Below are 14,658 nucleotides of genomic sequence, written 5' to 3' on the forward strand. Positions count from 1 at the left end.
GACGAATTCTTAAAGTTCCTAGTAGAAAGGGCCGGCCTTAGGCCACTGCAGCCTATGCGGTCGCAGTGGGCGCCGCGCTTTAATAGGCCCCGCGCTAATTCCAAGTGTACATTATTAAATTAAACCATTATAACGTATATAAAATAACAGGTTTTTCGCGACCTCCTGATTTTCCAGGGCTCCAGGAAATCTCATGAAAAGGCAAAATATACGATAAAGTCGTGAACTTTTTTTGAATTTATTCAAATCTCCTGAAGAATAGACGAAATTGACATTTTGGGGTGACAATAAATAAAAAGTGACATTGCGAGCTTTCATTTGATAAAAATTTATTGCAAAGACGAAAGTAGGCCTATTTTCTAATTCAAAAAAAAACATTATTTTGACATTATGCTTATCCCTACCCAGACTAGGCCCCGCTCGATCTGTTTCGCATAGGGCCCCGAAAATGCTAGGGCCGGCCCTGCTAGTAGATATCACTCTTAAGAACTTTAAAAGGAAGGGTGTGATAATAACTTCAAAAGGAAGGATGTGCTAATATTATATGATATTACGTCATTATTTTTTGTTTATGTTTTGTGCGAAAGCAAAAGGATTAGATGGAAATAAAAAGAGTTTCCATTGGATTGAGGAAAGATGAATAGAGGGGTAATAACTCGAGTGTGAAGTTTAATTGTGAAATTATAGACGCCAAACCCGAATAATCGACTATTCTAGCATTATTAAGAATAACTTTTAGATCTGTTATACTTGATTCGGTAGATTTTGCTTCAAGGTTAATTAGTGTAGCCATATAATACTCGCCATTTAGATCTATTATTAGTAAAGGTAACAAGATACCTGGAATTCGCTGTATATCATGCAGTTTTATTCGTGGCAACAAAGTTTAAAATGTAAGACTAATTTTAGTTTTTAAATTTGATCTCTGTGGGAAAAAATATTTTTAAAATGTCAACAAAGTCAACGTACTGATAGACCTAGATCTAGTTTTAGTCTTTGTTATAAATTTAATCCATAAATGTTGAAGAAAAAAAAGACACCTGTTGACACTATTTGTCAATCAAACATATTAATTTATGTATTTACAAATAAATTTCGGACACCCATTTGGGGGGGGGGGGGGCCGGGGGGATTTTAAAATTCTCCCCCCCATCCCCCCCCCCCTTTAGTTACGCCACTGCTAAAGGATAAATAAAATACAAAGACGAATGTATTTTCTAATATAAACTCATAATTTTCACTTATAATCCGTATCCCTACCCAAACTGGGCCCCGCGAATTCCGTTTCGCATAGGGCCCCACAATGTTTAAGTCCGGCCCTGCTATTTAGTGACGGGTGAATACAGAGTAGATTACTTGTTATATAAATATATATAGTCAACCCACGGCGTAAGATACGCGCTATTTTGCAGGGCCGGCCATTACTAGGCCACTGCAACCTATCTGACCGCAGTGGGCCCCACACTTTCATAGGACCCGCGCTAATTCTAGGTATAAGTTATTAAATTAAACCATTTTATAACTTATAACAGATTTCACGCGGCCGCGTGTTTTGCCAGGAGCTCCTGAAAATCTCTTGAAATTGCAAAATATATGAAAAAGTCATGGAAATCTCCGGAAATTATTAAAAATCTTTTGAAAACTCATACAAATCTCATGAAATGTATAGACAAAAATTGTCATTTTGGGGTGTCATTCAATATGGAAAACGCTAATCCTACGCGCGATAAATAAAAACGGCATTATGCATTAGCCGTAATTGTGTAATCTGGTGAAAGAAGCTTCTCGCGCCTCAAACTAATGAAGAATTACTTGAGGTCAACAATTCTCAAAGATAGATTAAAACATTTGGTAACTCTTGCTATTGAGCGTGATGTAAGTATAGTAGATTACTTGTTCTCTTTCCGTGACTTCTTGGCCACAATGGTTAAGTCCAGCGCTGCTATTTAGTGTTTGTAAAATGTTTTACATGTTTCAGATGTTCCTTCAGAGTTGAAGGACGAAGGGGGTGGGAGCGGGCAGGGTTTGATAAATCCAAACGACAGTCCAGCGCGCAAACCGCACGACCAGGCAGCCATCCGTAGTGATCGGTGAATACTTGTTCTCCCCCCTCTTGTTTTTTCGTGGGGTGACTATCCGCAGAAATAAGAGAGTGATCTTTCCTTTCCTTCTTCTTCTCGTCGAACTCTTGAGCGACTAAGAGAATTATATATATATATATATATCTAGATACTATAACCATAGACTACACACCATAGACATAAGAAAAGATAAATCTCAAAAAGAGCTAATAAAAGGGAGATAAACAGGCAGGTAATAATAAATTGTAGTAGTCTTCCTTGAACAACTGTAACCTTTAACCCTTTTTGTTATTGTTTTTTTTTTTATTTAACGGGTCTGGATGCCCTTCGTTTCTAGTCTGTACTCATTGATTTACTGTTCAATATTTAGGCTTAATCGTTATCTTATAAATAGATCTACATGTAAATCTGCATATTTTTTTTGCTGTCATAAAGGCTTCACTTTTTTAATCATAAATGGCATCACGCTCAGTTGGTAAAGTCTTGTACAAGAATGCTGCTCTTTTCGTTTGTGACATGCAAGAAAAATTTCGGCCAACTATTCAGTATTTTCCACAAATACTTAATGTTGCTGGTCGTTTACTTAAAAGCGCTGAAGCTTTAGGCATGCCTGTGTTATTTACAGAACAATATCCAAAAGGTGTGTAACTGTGTGTTTTAATTAACGACCAACCCAACATATTTTTAATAGGGCTATGATTCTATATAGAATATTCAATATACTGTAAAGCCACTATATAGCCTAGATACATTGATTATGATTATTACATATCTGGCAAGCCACAGCCACGTAATTAAATCATTAATACTAAATACCAATATATTAAATTGATAAATACTAAAATAAGAGTCTAGATCTAGAGTAGGCCTATACTATTATATCATACATAATTTTACTGATCACTACTCTGCGCAGATTGTTCTAGAATCTATAATTTATAAATGTTTTACTTAATTGAATCTAAAATTAATTTTAATCAAATCATATAATTTACAGATGTAAATTCAAAAACAATAGTTACTTCATTACTTCAAAAGAAAAGATGATTAGGCATGTCCCTGTGTCAATCTAGTCATACATGTTAAATGCAGTGATAAACTCTGCCAAATTGTAGGTTTACATGGCTGATTTAGGCAATAAACCCATTACAAACTCTAATAGCACTAAGGAAGCAACAGACCTGGATTAGTTGAAGATTATGATATTATCCCGGGACTATTGGACCATGATATTATTAAAATACACAGTCAGATAAAGCAGTAGCCAATATAAAACCTAAATGAAAAGTCTTACTTTGGAACAAATGCAATCTAACACAACTACACCAAGCTGCATTAAACTTTCAACAAACATTCTTTTCAGAAAATGAAATTAACCAAACAGTTGATGAACACTGGAATTTCATTAAAAGCTATCTTAAAAACATTATAGAAAATCATATACCAACTAAACATTCGTCGAACAAAATAAAGAAATGCTGGTATAAGGCAGAAAGAGTTTATAAAAAGTATATTAAAATAAAATACCTAACCCAAAAAGTAAACAGACAGCTGCAGAGTAAATTCATAAACAATGTAATATCTGAGGATAACAGCACAGAATTAGAACACATAATTCTTGTGCTGTCATTGATCTGAGTATGGGAAGTGGGAGAAATAACATGTAAAAGATTCCACCCAGGCAAGAGTTAATTAAGCTTTGTAAAAAAAAACATGAGGGAGGGAGACTTCTTGTCTCATTCAAATATTAGTTTTGTATATATGTGTTAAAAGCATTATAATTACAAATTGTAGAATACATCTATATACATTATACATGTACATTATAATGCTATTTTGTTTGCAGGTCTTGGCCATACTGTATCAGAATTAGATGTGAAACAACATAAAGTCTTCCCCAAAACATGCTTCTCTATGATGGTTCCAAGTGTGGAGACAGAATTAAAGAAATATTCTGGTTTGTAATTGTTTTTACATTTCTGGTTTGAAGTAAAACTGAAAAAAATGTACATACATGTTGATTTCAATTCTTTAGCCATTAACAGACTTCAAAATTTTTTGTATTTTTCTCATTGTTGTTTTTATACATTTGTACCTTTTTTTCTATAGTGGAAGCAAAACGTTTAAACAAAGTAACAATAAGTTCTTGTTTGAGCTATACAAAACTTATAGGCAGCCTTCTCTGCAGTTCAGTCACACTCACACATTACATTGCACAGAAACTCATACAATCATAACTGACAAGAGTGACCTGGAATGTTTGTAAAAGAATGTTTGTAAAATGTTTTACATTTTCGGATGTTCCTTCAGAGTTGAAGATAATTACTTCCTAGTCCAAACCTCCCGCAGGATGACGGGGGATGGGAGCTGGCAGGGTTTAAACCCGGGACCATCGATAAATCTGAACGACAGTCCAGCGTGCAAACCGCACGACCAGGCAGCCATGAATGAACCATTATGAACTGTTGAAGAAAAAGGAGAATCATTGTCAAAGTCTTTTGTAACCTTACTGTTAATTACTGATAAGTTACTGATAATCTTGATTCTATACAGCTGTGACAAGTCAAAAACTCGCTGTCAGAGTCACTCTAATTTATCACAGCATTAATTATTATTTTTCATTATTTATTTATTTTATTTTAATTATTTCCCCATCCTACCCCTAAACTATTCACCCGCCACACCTTTTCCGCTCCAGGCTAGACTTAGTTGACCACCTTGGAGATAGCTAAGGCGCGTCCTTTCATTTATCTGCCCTTGATCGGGGAAAGGTCTCTTTTGTCTTGCCCGCCGGATGTCTGAAGGACGGTCGCGGTTGACCCCACCTTGGTTTGAATGCAAGCTAATCCTTCTCCCCCCCCCTTCTCTCACGTCTCTCTTTGATCTAAGGGATTACCCTGGTCAACACACCGCGTGATATTCCAAGGTGCGGCTCCCACCTCGAGTCAAATCCACCCACGTGTAAGATAAATCTTAGCCTAGGACATTTCCTGTGTCCGCTCACATTTTCCAGGCCTTTGTATATAAGGTAAATTAAATAAAGTCAGACCCTCTCTTTCTCATTCGAGCTGAGCTATCGAGTCTGGACTATATCATTTATTCTACCTCCTAGAGGAATACCTGGTGGTAAGCCGAACTTAATCACAAGTTCCATCTTAATTACTTTTGTGCTATTTCTCACTGGAGACTATTATGTGTATTTCATTATTTCATTTATATTTAATTAGTGCATTGTGTATTTCTCACTGGCGTAAGTAGAAAACATGAACATGGCTAATGTATATTTTATGTATTGCATTAATCTATTAATGCTACGTTGCTCAATTGATCATTGAGGCAACCATGTATATATTTGTACATCTTATTTTATTTCCTTTATCTCGGTTGATCGCCTTGATGATTTTACTATCGCACTAATACTGCGCTTAGAAAGGAGATAGGAGTTATCTCCCCTGTATTGAATTATCTCCCCTTTTCTCATTTTACCCTAATGAGAGTTGCGCCGCTTGAACGGACACACCATTCAAGCGCGCTCCATTGTTCCCGACCCACGGTCATATGTAAACAATCATCTGGGTCGCTGACCACCGCCCAATTCAACCCCCCCCCCCTTTTCTTTCTCTATCCACCTGTGTTGTTTATTTGAGATTATTATTTCCCCTTCTATGTACATTTTTATATTATTATTTCCCCTTTTATGTACATTTCTATATTGCTACTATCTGCCATCTATTTTCCCAAAATCCCATTTGTCATCATCTCCTCATTGTGCTCTAAAGCAATTTCACCAACCTGACGAATGCACCTCAGTCGAGGGCATCTATAAGATGTATGAGAGACATGTCCTAACTTGTCTTTATTTATCCGCAGCCTCCCTCAGGTGTCTGCCTATTTATCGGATCACTGACCTGCCTATTGCCTATTTGTTTGATATCAAGAATCACCTACTATCTTTGTGCTTAGTGCTATTCAGCACTGCACTAGCTCACTGACCTGCTTATTTATTTATTGGATCAACGATCCATTTACCTGCATCTGTGCTTAGTGCTATTCAGCACTGCACTTGCCTACTGAGATCTACTCAACTCTACCACTTGGCGCTATCGGCATTGCCCGCCTATTCGACAGCCCACCTGTCACATTTTGGCGAGCCCGTCCGGGATTTAACCCATTAGTACAGCAGGCACGAACAGGCAGCAATAACTAAACTCCATATCAATATTTTTTTTTTCTTAGAATATTTATAAGTATCATCTCTTCGCATTATCAAGAGTGTCACTTCTGTCATATTTTATGTATTACTATTATTGCATTTCATGTGTAATATTTTCTTGCAGGAACTTTGTGATTAACTTAGGCAGACACCGCATTCCTTCTGCACTTTTTCCTGTAACTCATGAGCAATTGCTCTCCAGTGGCCCTTTCCTCTATTCCATTTCATACTTTTCTAATCCGTCTTCTATTATCATGGACTCAACAGAATTAGATTCTGAAGTTGAGGAGATTATGATACTCCTTGGATTTAAAGACCCCGAGGTGGAAGACATCGTACGCTGGTTGATTGACAATGAAAGAAAATCCAAGCAAGAAATGGAAGAAGTGGACAAAGCCCATGAACAGGAAACACCAGAAATCAGACAGAGCTATAGGCCGCAGAGTTTGGAGCTTTGTGCTCTAAAGCAATTTCACCAACCTGACGAATACACCTCAGTCGAGGGCATCTATAAGATGTATGAGAGACATGTCCTAACTTGTCTTTATTTATCCGCAGCCTCCCTCAGGTGTCTGCCTATTTATCGGATCACTGACCTGCCTATTGCCTATTTGTTTGATATCAAGAATCAAAGTCAAGAATCAAAGTCTTTTGTAACCTTACTGTTAATTACTGATAAGTTACTGATAATCTTGATTCTATACAGCTGTGACAAGTCAAAAACTCGCTGTCAGAGTCACTCTAATTTATCACAGCATTAATTATTATTTTTCATTATTTATTTATTTTATTTTAATTATTTCCCCATCCTACCCCTAAACTATTCACCCGCCACACCTTTTCCGCTCCAGGCTAGACTTAGTTGACCACCTTGGAGATAGCTAAGGCGCGTCCTTTCATTTATCTGCCCTTGATCGGGGAAAGGTCTCTTTTGTCTTGCCCGCCGGATGTCTGAAGGACGGTCGCGGTTGACCCCACCTTGGTTTGAATGCAAGCTAATCCTTCTCCCCCCCCCCTTCTCTCACGTCTCTCTTTGATCTAAGGGATTACCCTGGTCAACACACCGCGTGATATTCCAAGGTGCGGCTCCCACCTCGAGTCAAATCCACCCACGTGTAAGATAAATCTTAGCCTAGGACATTTCCTGTGTCCGCTCACATTTTCCAGGCCTTTGTATATAAGGTAAATTAAATAAAGTCAGACCCTCTCTTTCTCATTCGAGCTGAGCTATCGAGTCTGGACTATATCATTTATTCTACCTCCTAGAGGAATACCTGGTGGTAAGCCGAACTTAATCACAAGTTCCATCTTAATTACTTTTGTGCTATTTCTCACTGGAGACTATTATGTGTATTTCATTATTTCATTTATATTTAATTAGTGCATTGTGTATTTCTCACTGGCGTAAGTAGAAAACATGAACATGGCTAATGTATATTTTATGTATTGCATTAATCTATTAATGCTACGTTGCTCAATTGATCATTGAGGCAACCATGTATATATTTGTACATCTTATTTTATTTCCTTTATCTCGGTTGATCGCCTTGATGATTTTACTATCGCACTAATACTGCGCTTAGAAAGGAGATAGGAGTTATCTCCCCTGTATTGAATTATCTCCCCTTTTCTCATTTTACCCTAATGAGAGTTGCGCCGCTTGAACGGACACACCATTCAAGCGCGCTCCATTGTTCCCGACCCACGGTCATATGTAAACAATCATCTGGGTCGCTGACCACCGCCCAATTCAACCCCCCCCCTTTTCTTTCTCTATCCACCTGTGTTGTTTATTTGAGATTATTATTTCCCCTTCTATGTACATTTTTATATTATTATTTCCCCTTTTATGTACATTTCTATATTGCTACTATCTGCCATCTATTTTCCCAAATCCCATTTGTCATCATCTCCTCATTGTGCTCTAAAGCAATTTCACCAACCTGACGAATGCACCTCAGTCGAGGGCATCTATAAGATGTATGAGAGACATGTCCTAACTTGTCTTTATTTATCCGCAGCCTCCCTCAGGTGTCTGCCTATTTATCGGATCACTGACCTGCCTATTGCCTATTTGTTTGATATCAAGAATCACCTACTATCTTTGTGCTTAGTGCTATTCAGCACTGCACTAGCTCACTGACCTGCTTATTTATTTATTGGATCAACGATCCATTTACCTGCATCTGTGCTTAGTGCTATTCAGCACTGCACTTGCCTACTGAGATCTACTCAACTCTACCACTTGGCGCTATCGGCATTGCCCGCCTATTCGACAGCCCACCTGTCACATTTTGGCGAGCCCGTCCGGGATTTAACCCATTAGTACAGCAGGCACGAACAGGCAGCAATAACTAAACTCTATATCAATATATTTTTTTTCTTAGAATATTTATAAGTATCATCTCTTCGCATTATCAAGAGTGTCACTTCTGTCATATTTTATGTATTACTATTATTGCATTTCATGTGTAATATTTTCTTGCAGGAACTTTGTGATTAACTTAGGCAGACACCGCATTCCTTCTGCACTTTTTCCTGTAACTCATGAGCAATTGCTCTCCAGTGGCCCTTTCCTCTATTCCATTTCATACTTTTCTAATCCGTCTTCTATTATCATGGACTCAACAGAATTAGATTCTGAAGTTGAGGAGATTATGATACTCCTTGGATTTAAAGACCCCGAGGTGGAAGACATCGTACGCTGGTTGATTGACAATGAAAGAAAATCCAAGCAAGAAATGGAAGAAGTGGACAAAGCCCATGAACAGGAAACACCAGAAATCAGACAGAGCTATAGGCCGCAGAGTTTGGAGCTGAACACCACACCGGCAAGACTAGACGAGGAAACAGAAAAGAGCGAAACCACAACTCATGTCCAAATTGAGTACACTGCCCAAACGGACTCAGAAGTTGCTGCTAAGGATGAAACTTTCATACCTGATATCCCTACTCTCGACAATTCCACATTGTCTACCCAGCCCAACCCTCCTGCTCAGTCCAATAGTCCTGCAAACTGCGATGCCCCAATCCAGCCCATGCCCTCGAGCAAATCTCAACATAGAAAGGCACCAACCCAACAACCAGCCTTGCACAAAAACTGCAACTACCCAGCACGTAAGCCTCGTCATAACCAGAACAACCAAGCCCACCGTGACTGTAACAACAGCACACGTGGCAACAAACTTAACCTTCCCTTTGGTGACTGCAACGACAGCATGCGTAGCCACAAACCCAACCGCCAAAAGCAGCAGGCCTCACAGCGCATTTCAGTAATGACCGCGGTCCCCAAACCCTCTGAGTCTAATCAGCAAACACGGACAGATAGAACAGCGGGCGACCCATGTGTCATATCAACACTGACTGTGGCCCCTGAACACACTGCCCTTGGCCCTACGAAAACGGAAGTCCTACCGGCACTTCCTCACCCTGTCTCTTCTTCTCCCGGGATAGAGACCATTCTGGTTAATGGGCGGTACGTCCGGTCCCTATTTGACACAGGCTGTGCGGTAAGTTCAGTTATCTGCAAAGCACTGGTTGATCCGGCTGATCTCACAGATAGAACTGTGACGATTCAGTCCCTTGACCGTGAGATTCCTCCAAAGGTTCTTCCTATTGCTAGGGTCCACGTAGAATGCAAGTACGTACATGGCACCATTGATGCAGTTGTCATGGACAAGCCAGTATATGACTTCATTCTAGGCTCAAAATATGTTCCTCTTGGAGTAGTCAATAAACCATTCTTCTCACTGCCCGTCGGTAGATCGACGAAGCAGAAACGTGGCCGCAACCAGCCGGTTGGAAGCCCTGGTCGCCACGCTAACACGCCTAGTCCCGACTCATCAGCGAATCTCAAACCACTCCACCCTGGCATTGACACTGCTAGGAAGTCACGAGTTAAGTCGTACACCCGCTCTCGTGAGGGTCTTCTTGACCCAGGCTACTCAGCCAAAATTAAGCAACATTCCTCTGACATTGACAGTGTCAGAATGCCCCGAACCCTTGCTCTCGTGGACTCACTCCTCTTCATGGCTCCTCAGCCACCATTCCGAATCAACCTTCCCCTGGCATTGATAGTGTCAGGAAGTCACGGGGTAAGCCGCACCCTCGCGCTCGTGAAAACTCTTCTCACCCTGGCTCCTCAGCCACCATTCAATATCAACCTTCCCCTGGCATTAACCGTGTCAGGAAGCCACGATGTAAGCCAGATTATCGCACTCGTGGGGACGTTCTCAGGCAGAACTCCACATTCTTTATCAGGCCACTCTTCCCTGACATTGATCGTGTCAGACGATACCGAGGTAAGCTGACTACTTACTCTCGTGAAGAAGCGCCTCACAGCGGCTTCGGAGGTAAGCCCCAACGAGCACACGTGCCTTGGGCACCCCGCCTAAGCCCCAATCACCCTCCCCAATCCGCCCCAGGAAGGAATTATTACTCACCCAATCGCCCAATCTACTCTCCCGAGCAACCCCAAATGTTTCACCCAGGTGACTACATACTCAGGGACGGAAAGTAGACCACGGACAGACTTGGACAGACTCTCCTCCTGGCATGGATACCCCTTTATTTTCCAGATATTTTTTTTTCTAATGCTGTGATAACAACTGATCTTAAAGTTAGAGTGACATCAGTCTGCTCGCACTTTATGGATCTTCTGCGATAGATCCATCTTGGCGGCGGCGTATGTGACAAGTCAAAAACTCGCTGTCAGAGCTTATTTATTTATTGGATCAACGATCCATTTACCTGCATCTGTGCTTAGTGCTATTCAGCACTGCACTTGCCTACTGAGATCTACTCAACTCTACCACTTGGCGCTATCGGCATTGCCCGCCTATTCGACAGCCCACCTGTCAAGCTATTAGGTGCGACGTCCCTATGGATTCAGATCTGTGTGAGACGTCATAGCTACGCCAACCCTCTGCAACTCACTGGACATATCCTGTCAACTACGCTGCCCAGGCAGATCCGCTCTGCCCGCAGTACATTTGTGCCCACGGTAGCCGGCCACCCGCCCTACTGTGCCCACTATAGATATTAGAGCTTGGGATTGAGACTCCACAAGAACTATATCACCGGCGTCCCTCTATCCGCTAGAGCGCCACCTCCAGCTGCAGAACCTCAAGCCAGGACACAGCCAGCTGCGACATCAACAGGAAAACCAGCTAAGTCAGAGGACAAAGTGACATACTCTCTTATTAGGTGCAAGAGTGATGATTAAACATATTATTCACTAGAGATAGATGCAACCCTCCCCCTTTTTATTCTTATATGTATATTTATGTAAATAAATATTCTTTATTTTAACTTTTGTATCTACCTTTCATTGCTTTGTCTCGTTGCGTGTCTGCTCCCGATTCACATGCTGATAAGTGGGGGTGTGATAGCATTAAAAATAATCATCCCCTAGACATAAAACGCGCCAAACACACGTCACATCTCCCCACCTACCACAACAGCTATTGTAAAATGTGAGCTGCCTATTTATTAACATGCATGAAATAGCTTTCTGTTTTTCCTTCTTTTAAAAATGTTTGACACATGTGTGCATACATCATGCATTATTTTTAAAACAAATGGTTTGCCATAAGAAGCCATTGCACATGGATCAATCTTGATGAAGATGATGGTTTATTATATTTATTAGAATAGCAGAATGCACAAAAACAACAGCAGCTTTTCCCTGTGGGGGGACAAATAAATTATTTGGAAAACAAATAAATGCACAAATCATCCAGAGGTTGTATTTGATTTATGCTATTAACTTTCTCTTTTGTACATTTGTGGGGCTGAGTGGTAAAGCACTTGGCTTTCAATCAAAAGGTCTTGGGTTTAAATCTCAGGGAAGACGCCCATTAATTTATTTGTTCCCACTCTTTTAAATTGTTTATTATGGCATTCTTTTCTTTTTTTAAATAACAGTGCACATTTTAACGATCCCATTAAGATATTTTTTAGCTTGTGAATTAGTGTACCTGTTACAATGAAATTAAAGGGACTGCTCTCTTTCTCTTTCTGGAACCACATTTATAAAAAAAAAATTTCACCCAGGGCAGTTTTGCACAAATGCTTTGGTCTCTGAATTCTAGTAATACTTTTACTTATCTGCTACTTCCCTCAACCTCCCACACAAAACAAAATAATTAGTCCTATGTACAATCTCTGCTCTGACTGTTCTTAGGCTTCTTGTAATATACATTATGTTGCTTTTTGACCATAACACCTACACACACCATTCTTTCACTCTTTTCAGCCCTTTTTTTTTAGTTACAAAACAGCTCTTCACTTTTTTAGCATCCTACGAGACTGATTGACCCTTACTTTTCAGATTTTGAATTTTTTTTATAGCACATTTGGTTAATTTTACCTTTTTTTTTGGGGGGGGGGATCTTTAAATCATAAGGCGAGCAATGTATGATATGACACTGCAAACATTTCTTTAGTCCATCAGTATTCCTGTTCCCCACACTGCATTTGTTTTGGTTTTCTGCCCTCAAAATATATGGAAATATCAATTTGATTTTATTAATTGTAATCATTTATTTGATCCCTTTTTAATGTAGAGAAATAACATTGTTTTCTCTCTCTTGAAAAAAAAAAGAAATAGGCTATATATTTTTATATGTTATTAGCATTATTTTTTTTATTTAGAACAAAGGAAGCGGAAATGATTTAGGGAAATTTTTTTTTTAAAGTTGAATTTTTTTAAATTCTATTTTTGTGCTACTTCTATTAATACTTTATATATGGAATGCAGCCTTTTGGAGAAATGCTAAAAATAAAATACAAAGGTTGAATAGAAAGATTGCAGTTCTTTGTGAATTACAGTGTGCAGTTTAAGTTAAGGATCTGTCAAAACCACATATTAGCAAGTGGAAAAAGGAACCTTTGTACGAAATTTCATGTGAATCCCTTACTTGTTTAAGAGATCTTTTAATACATACATGAATCAGTCAGTCAGTGGTACTTAACAAATATAATATAAATTGTTTACATAGCCTTTGGAATACATTTTTTTAAAATGTTCCTGGAATTGTTGTATGGGGATTGTAATGTTACGCTTAAATAATTTCTGCAAAATCATTATTTGCTTTAAAACATTTTCTTTGTTGTTTTTTTTTTTGTTTTTTTTAGTTTAGCTAAAACAAACCAATCAAAATGAAGGCTGAATTTTCTTATTTTAATAACAGATGTTAAGTCCATAGTCCTCTGTGGTATTGAGGCCCATGCTTGTGTACAACAGACAGTATTTGACTTGATAGAAGGGGGCTATGATGTTCATGTTATTGTTGATGCTTGCTCAAGTCGAAGTTTGGTAGACAGGTAGGTCATATGATTTCTGTTTAACTATATAGTTTGTTTCTGGCTTATTTAACATCAAACATCTCAATACCATAACATGAAGACTTCTCACATTTGTTGTCAATAAAATGTGACTTCTCAAAAAGTATAATTTGAGGCTCGAGATTTACTTCTTTCCCAAAGGTTTTAATAATAATTGGAGCAAAATAACTTCAATATTAATTGAAAAATGTACATAAATAATAGTCTTCATAGAGCTTCTTTGATAAGATCATCTATCAACTTACATAAGATCATCAAGAGCCTAAGCTTATCAAGAGACCAAGTTATCATAAACATATCCTAGTTTGAGATTTCTAGATAAGGATTAAACATGTCCATATGGGTATTGGGAAAACAAATTTCTGAGATGATATTATATGTAACAAAGGTTACAACTCTTCCTCCTCAGGATGTTTGCGTTTCAACGAATGAAAGAAGCAGGAGCTCATCTCACAACATGTGAAAGCATTCTTCTAGGACTCCTTCGTGATGCTTCTCATCCAAAATTTAAAGAGATTCAAAAACTTATCATGGAGCCTTCCCCTGACAGTGCTTTGGTTCCAGTATAATGAAAGAGTTTCTTTTTCTTTAGTTACCTCTATGATGTAATTATTAATCAGATATTTTTTGTTTGCAACTTTCTGATTATTAATTTCATTTAACAAAACATGATATTATTTCTCCAGAATTATAGAAATATCTAAAGTGATTATGAATGAAAATAAAAGACAAAAATGTCATATTGTAACAGTTTTTTTTCCTATTTAAGATACATAGAGAGTGGCATGTGCTCTTTAATTATATATTATAATTAGCAAAAGTTTTAAAATGGTATCTGAATATTTAATATAGATCCATAATAAAAGTAATCACCAGAACTAAAATAAAAAAAAAATAAAAAAACTTGCTTCTTGATTGGTACAGTAAACAATGAAAGTTAAATTGTGAGTTTTTATATTTTGAGCCTGATGAACATGAGGATGAAATTAGAACACAAAAACGCTTTTCTGGTGAGCT

At 38.5% G+C, this 14,658-nt stretch overlaps 1 protein-coding gene across 1 annotated transcript; it reads left to right on the top strand.

Annotated features, from left to right (window-relative positions):
• The first annotated feature begins 2,359 nt into the window (after nucleotides 1-2,359).
• Nucleotides 2,360-14,381, top strand: LOC106054417 (isochorismatase domain-containing protein 2-like). Its single transcript, XM_013210257.2, has 4 exons — nucleotides 2,360-2,721; nucleotides 3,928-4,038; nucleotides 13,488-13,620; nucleotides 14,051-14,381. The coding sequence occupies exons 1-4, from the start codon at nucleotides 2,538-2,540 to the stop codon at nucleotides 14,208-14,210; spliced, it is 588 nt and encodes a 195-aa protein (XP_013065711.1). The 5' UTR covers nucleotides 2,360-2,537; the 3' UTR covers nucleotides 14,211-14,381.
• The last annotated feature ends 277 nt before the right edge of the window (nucleotides 14,382-14,658 follow it).

The sequence above is a fragment of the Biomphalaria glabrata genome, chromosome 10 (assembly GCF_947242115.1).
Source record: "Biomphalaria glabrata chromosome 10, xgBioGlab47.1, whole genome shotgun sequence".
Classification (NCBI taxonomy): Eukaryota; Metazoa; Mollusca; class Gastropoda; family Planorbidae; genus Biomphalaria; species Biomphalaria glabrata.

Excerpts from the sequence above, each read along its gene's own strand:
- LOC106054417 (XM_013210257.2), top strand. The coding sequence starts at position 2,538 with ATGGCATCACGCTCAGTTGGTAAAGTCTTGTACAAGAATGCTGCTCTT. Across the intron at positions 2,722-3,927 it reads TACAGAACAATATCCAAAAG|GTCTTGGCCATACTGTATCA; the intron begins GTGTGTAACTGT and ends TTTTGTTTGCAG. Across the intron at positions 13,621-14,050 it reads AGTCGAAGTTTGGTAGACAG|GATGTTTGCGTTTCAACGAA; the intron begins GTAGGTCATATG and ends CTTCCTCCTCAG.